Source organism: Rhagoletis pomonella, unplaced genomic scaffold (genome assembly GCF_013731165.1).
Source record: "Rhagoletis pomonella isolate Grant_MI unplaced genomic scaffold, Rhpom_1.0 Rhpom_scaffold_00008, whole genome shotgun sequence".
In the NCBI taxonomy this organism is placed as follows: domain Eukaryota; kingdom Metazoa; phylum Arthropoda; class Insecta; order Diptera; family Tephritidae; genus Rhagoletis; species Rhagoletis pomonella.
The window spans coordinates 30971477-30977810 of NW_023458562.1; the positions used below are offsets into that span (position 1 = coordinate 30971477).

The 6334-nt window shown below is 36.8% G+C and overlaps 1 protein-coding gene across 1 annotated transcript; it reads left to right on the forward strand.

The window, feature by feature from the left end:
- Positions 1 to 4505: 4505 nt before the first annotated feature.
- Positions 4506 to 5335, forward strand: LOC118745260 (general odorant-binding protein 56h-like). Its single transcript, XM_036478786.1, has 2 exons — positions 4506 to 4568; positions 4952 to 5335. Exons 1-2 carry the CDS (start codon positions 4506 to 4508, stop codon positions 5333 to 5335), a joined length of 447 nt encoding a protein of 148 aa, XP_036334679.1.
- Positions 5336 to 6334: the final 999 nt, after the last annotated feature.

The following is a 6334-nucleotide window of genomic DNA, read 5'->3' on the forward strand; positions in this document are numbered from 1 at the left end:
AATAATGTGCCAGTTTGGTGTAGCTTGGACTTACCGTTGACTTTTGGCAATTTTTTGTTGCCGCATTTTCTTCCATACAATGAATGTTCAAACATTGTTTTGTATAGAGAAAATGAGCAACACCTACCACAAAATAAAAATTACCACAAATCTAGCTACTTAAAATTTGCACTTTGAATGGAATGTTCTACAAAACTGCATATCTATTTAAAATTTTGATGAAACTTTGTCGAATTTTGCTAATTCTTGTACAAAGTTTGAAATGTTGACTTAGCTGCAAGGCTACCTCCCTTTTGATGTAGAAATCCATTGCAGAGAGCAATGAACCCAGTATTTTCCGAGACACGCGAATTCTATTCAGTTATGTAGTGACGGCCCTAAAATAAAGTCTGAGGGGGATTGTATTTGGAAAAAATAGGAATGCAAAAGTCATTCCACCTACTGGACCACTGTAGAGTCTTCCAAGACGAATTTATGGGTATACAGTAAGCTTCCGAATGTCTAACGATAGAAACGATCGGTTGGAACAATATATATATTTTCTCAGACAGTCAGGCAGCTCTTAAAGCTATAAATTCAGTCACATGTAACTCGTAAACAGTAGTGAAGTGCCGCAGAGTACATAACATGATGGCCGAGCAGTTTTCTTTCTCTCTTGACCTGGTAGGATTGCTGGGACACAGAGACAATAAAATGACGGACGAGCTTGTAACGAAGCATACGTACTTCCCTTCCACTTTCTTCGCAGTAGAAGAGGTTTGCCTGCCCTTTCGTTACCTTAGGGCTCAACATGACATAATTTCTTTGAAGAAACAAGCGTAAGGTTTGTATGGAAGGGTGTTAATGAGATCCCTAAACTACGCGGCATCTCGGAAACCTGTCGATTTCAGCGTAGGCTAATTATTTTATAGATTGGGATGATAATTTGATGCATGTTCGAGGCGAATAAATTTATAAGCCAATAAGTGAATACATTGCATTTGCTTAAGGGCAATATTTGCCTATCTCGTTTGGATTATGATAGGCATGTGGTTCTGGCAGGGTCGCACCCAGGAATATATTTTAGGAGGGGTTTTATATTTCTGAAGATATATCACCGGAAAATACTGAAAATTTGCTTGATAATACACTCTTTAAAATACATTTATGCAAGTTTTATGTACAGTATGTAATAAATAAATGAACGTTTTAAAATTCATAAACTGCACTTTATTTACATTAGATTAACAGAACTCAAGCACTTTTAACCGACTTCAAAAAAAGGGAGGTTATCAATTCGCCGGAATACATAACTTTGGACCACGTGATCCGATTTCAATAATCCTTTTTTTATTGGAAAGATGGTAGCTCAAGGGTCGTCCCGTAATTTGGTTTAGAGATCCGATGATTGGATCATGAAGAAATTAACGGTACCCTTAAATTTGAATATGATAATTGAAGTCGGTTGTGTTCTTTCCTTAAAAACTACTTGCTTAATAAAAAGTTCTATAAACTCAAGATGCGCTCAACTTTCAAAAGTACCTAATACAAAATTTTAAAAAAGAGTCAGTAAAAATAAATTTATTGATTCCATGAATTTTTGCACTTCTATGTTCATTTTTTCGATCTCTGATTTTCGATAGAGATGGTGATTTTTCACGATTGCTAAATTTTTTTAATATTTCAAATACCGAAAAAATTAACTGAACTCTCAAGAAAAACGAAAAATTCATATAAAACGACGGACGAGAAATGGAAAAGAAATTTTCTTCTACCAAAATTTCTTAAATCAGTTTGCAGCTCTCAAGAAAAAAAATGCTCGTATATTTATTCCCTCATGAAAATTTACAGCAAAAGCAAAGCGCTTCTTCAAGCAACAGAAATTATAATAAATATTTCTTATAATTTCCTTGAGAGCTGGATTCTTAGCCTTAAGATACAATTTGTTTAATGAGGTTATTAGCTTTAGGGGGGTTTTAACCCCAAAACCCACCCCTTGTGTGCGCTAATGGGTTCTGGTTAAATAATTAATTCGAGATCAGTCAGCTCCATTTAAACGCTCAGGAAAGAAAATTCTAGACATGTATCTTTAATTGACAGCGCTTCCTTCGAAGTTCGGGTCGCCTGCATAGGATGTGCTGGATAGATTATACCCCCTTCTCAACTCTTCAAAAATCGATATTCGGGACTTCCCAACTTGGCGGTCATGTAGGCAGTTGAACAAGTTAGTATTTCAATATGAAGTCGAACGCTCAGTTTTGAGTACCTTAGAAGTTTAACTTTCTTCGTTTATCGAACAGTCAAAGTGAGTACCACATGTGTGCAGATTAGTTCATCTGCTATTGTTCTTCGTTGCCTGCCTAAATCTGTAGAATATGAATTTTGAACCGTTTCCCCTAATCTTATCTCAGACAAGTTTCCAGCACACTCGTCTGATCCCTTGTTTCCCGGAATACCACTAAGTTCTCTTAACCAATAAAGATCGACAAGAGTTTTTAGCAATCCTTGGCGACGGTAGCTATGTATGTATATCACTTCTTCTTACCAGCTTAGCTGCCATGTCAATTGTATACAAAATGTAGGTACATATCTCAACATGGAAAATACTGAAGTAATCTAGGAGTCTTTAGGGCTCTATATCACAGACTAGTTTTCAATATAAGACGTCAAACTTTTGTTCCAATAAGTACATTGAACGTCTAACAACCAGCGGATAAATTGACTTAGTGTGGGCGCCGAATTAAATGCCATGAGGTTTTTCTTTTGTTGTTGAAAAAAACCAACAGATATCATCACAAAAATATCAGTCTATATTAGATAAGATTAGATTTAGAGGAGGGAGCATGCCACCAAGTTACCGCGAAAGGATCTATTGTAACAAACCTCTATTCAACTACGAGTCATCTTTGATCAACGTACTGCTAAGAAACCTCGGCAGGTCCTTTGGCTGAATGCTATTTAGGTCATGTGCTTCTAGGTACGGTGATGCTAGTAAGCGAATTCTAATCCTGGTGAGGGCTTCACAGTGGGACATAATGTGCTCTGCTGTTTCCTGTTGTTCTTTGCCTACCTACACTGGTCAGAGTTAACAACTCCTAGGTTTGACAAGTGTTTCATTACCCTACAGTGGCCAGTAAGAAAGCCTGTAACACTTTGTTGCCTATGACTCCACTGTGTCTCAGTACCCATACGAGGTATATCCGGTTCCTTCTGGAGACGATCAGAATTAAATGTTAACCCACACCAGCTTAGAGATTCCTCGTGCGTTTTAAGAGCAGCTGTCCGAGCATTTTTAGATGTATTTTTTGATTGCCCCACATTCTACATACTGTCTCAGACATACATAGTTCAATGGCGTGAACCTCGGCCTAAAATATAGAGTTACCTTGCCCCATGCTGGTGAAAAGGAGCAGTGTGGGTTGTATGCCGTAAACTCCTACTACGAAGTGTTGTGAGTGCCCAAACTCGATCAAAAGTGTTATAAATCGTGTATTTCTTTGCGAGTGATCGCCTAGTCATCCCGAATTAGTCACAGGTAGGCCTGGGTAACGGCGAAAATTTTTTAGCACTGACACACTAACTCCAAAGCCACTTCCGGAATGAGAACAGTGTGTTAGCGCAATTGCGCCTCTTCAAGCTAAAGCGCATTTCATTTTGCTTATTGCTGCACCAAGGCGAATTTACGCATGATGATATCGGTTGAGCAAAAATAAAAATTACAACAACAAATTATACGCACAATGACGACAAGGAGCATTCAAAAATACTACAAACATTTTGACATTCAGAAGGACCGCGGCGAATCCACCACCTTGTATAAATTAGCCTTGTGCTGCTCATTTTATAAGTGACATTTCCGTGTTCTTTGCTGGTTCTTTGCGACAACCAGTATTGTCATTGTTCCGTTGTCGCTGGCGCCATTGCGTTACATAGTTGTGAAAATCAGTATCAGCACCTGTAACTCACTTCTCGGTATCAGCGCAATGGTGCGGCGTCGCTCTGTGTACCCACGTCTAGTCACAGGTTCATTTACCGTCAACTACACGCACTGTAATTATTAAAAATTATTTAATAATTTACGAATTAAGTTTATTAAATTATTGAAAGTAATTTCCCGAACAAATAACAAATCCGAAACTCGTCATATTGTATAGCTTAATGTTTGATTAACTGACAAAAAAAAAGTGTCATAATTAGCAAATTACCGAACAATTATTTTGGCAAAATTTAAGCTCAAATTTCAATAATATCAAAAAAAAAAAGTTAGTACACCGAGCAATATTTAGACTAATATGTATATATTTGCAAAATTATTAAAAAAAAATATAACTAGTTATGACGAAACGAACAAAAGTCATAGAACAATCAGAGGTAATCAGACCGAGAATTTCGGCCCTAAATAGAAGTTGGCGAAAGCTAAATTTCTGTTACTATAAACGCTATACGCTTGCACAAATAATTTAGTAATATTCTCGGTTCCATTGTATAAACAAGACAATTCGCATGCTTTGTTGCTATATGCAAAAATGAAAGCTTTATATGTGCTGGTTGGACTGACTGCTCTAGTTGCCTCAGTCACATTTGTAATGGTAAGTTGGCTAAATTTCTATAAACTAAACTTTGATGTTTCTACTTGTACGATATGCAAGTATCAAAACATACCTACATACATTTGTACATATGAGGCGATGAGAGCTAGAGGAGCCTATCCACAAAAATTGTTTTTTTAGTGAGAATGAAGGATCTATAAATAATAAATACGGCCTTCTACTAAAAAGTTCGTTGCACCTATGTGATGCTATCTATTATACTAAAAGAAAACTAAAAGGGCGTGGTTCGGGCTATTACCCTTTCGATTCAAGTAATGCATTTTAAGCTGTACCTCATTTTTTTTTAATATCCGCTAGGCTAGTCTAGCTCTCAACGCCCCAATTTTTTTTATTACTAAATAATTATGTTTTTACCCCGGTAGTGTCAATCAAGCGATGAAATGGATAAATGGAATAGAATAGCCTGCCTGTCTGAATCCAATACCACGGAAGATGAAGTAAAGAAATTCGTTGAGAATGGCATGAAGGCAAACGAAGCTACGAATAATATAAAATGTCATTTTAAATGTTGGTTGGAGAAGAAGGGCATCTTCAATATAAGCGTTTACAATGCTGATGCAGCTATAAAGCAACTAATGAAAATTCCAGCAATGAGTGGACATGAAATCGAAGTAAAACAGGCCGTGAATAGGTGCAGGAATGAGAGAGGCGCCAGTGATTGTGATACAGCTTTTAAAATTTGTATGTGCATTAAGGAGTTCAAGGAGTGTGAGTTCAAGTCTACCGCTGATTTTTTTGCAGTTTGATACCTGTAAATAAATACATACAATTCATAAAGTTGTTGGTGTCCTGATAATTTGAAAATGTGAAGAAATAAATGTGGTATCTAGGAGTTAAACTTTTATAATAACCTTTAATAAAATCTGCTTCAAAAATAATGGATACTAATTTTCTATAGTTTTTGAAAACTAACAAAATTTGCTTTCTTCTCGAATAATGCGGCGAAGCACATTAGAGAATAGCAACAATGTTTCAAACTCCGTAGGAATCTCAGCGTTCTGAATGAAATCATAAAGAGAAGAAGACTAGTGGTCTTTAATTTATCAATACTAGCCCCTTTATTCATGTCTAGTGACGATATGTATCAATACTTTTCATGAAATTTTAAAACAATAGCTATTGGTCTATAACTGAAGGATGGTACGCGGCATTTGGGATAATTTCTGGGGTAGGGCTAAGAAACTTCAGAAGTTGATGATAGATTTATGGAAGCTTTTAACTCGGGCGCTGAGATGGAATGATAATGCTATCGCTGACACAAAAAGCATTTGAGAGGCTACTGGTGTGTCCCAAAGGTGCTTTTTTCAATAGACACTGCAAAGGTAATGATGACAGATAAAAGTAGAGTCGGTTAAAGGAACAAATTAAAATTGTCAGGTATCAAGATGCCCGCAGATACGCTATTGAAAATTTTACAAGCTTCGAATCGTCTCCAGTAAGGTGCAGAGTTTTTTACTAATATGTTTACTCCCACTGTTGATTGCATACCACAATCATGGAGATTCGTTGACCTCGATGCACGATGTAGCGGGTCCTGAGGCTTCAAAAAGAAGCACAGCAATATCTCCAGTGCGGAGTTCATAGGGGCTGTTCTATGTTGCTTGGTAAATGATTTAGATTTCTCCCAAAGTAAAGTATGTATTAAGGTGTCATCATAGATAGTAAATTTGTATGGCTGTTTACGTTGATCGAATGATCCCCATATTCTTAAGGGTGTTCTAGTTTTGTGAACGGGTGATTGGTAA

Excerpts from the sequence above, each read along its gene's own strand:
- LOC118745260 (XM_036478786.1), top strand. The coding sequence starts at position 4,506 with ATGAAAGCTTTATATGTGCTGGTTGGACTGACTGCTCTAGTTGCCTCA. Across the intron at positions 4,569-4,951 it reads CCTCAGTCACATTTGTAATG|TGTCAATCAAGCGATGAAAT; the intron begins GTAAGTTGGCTA and ends TTACCCCGGTAG.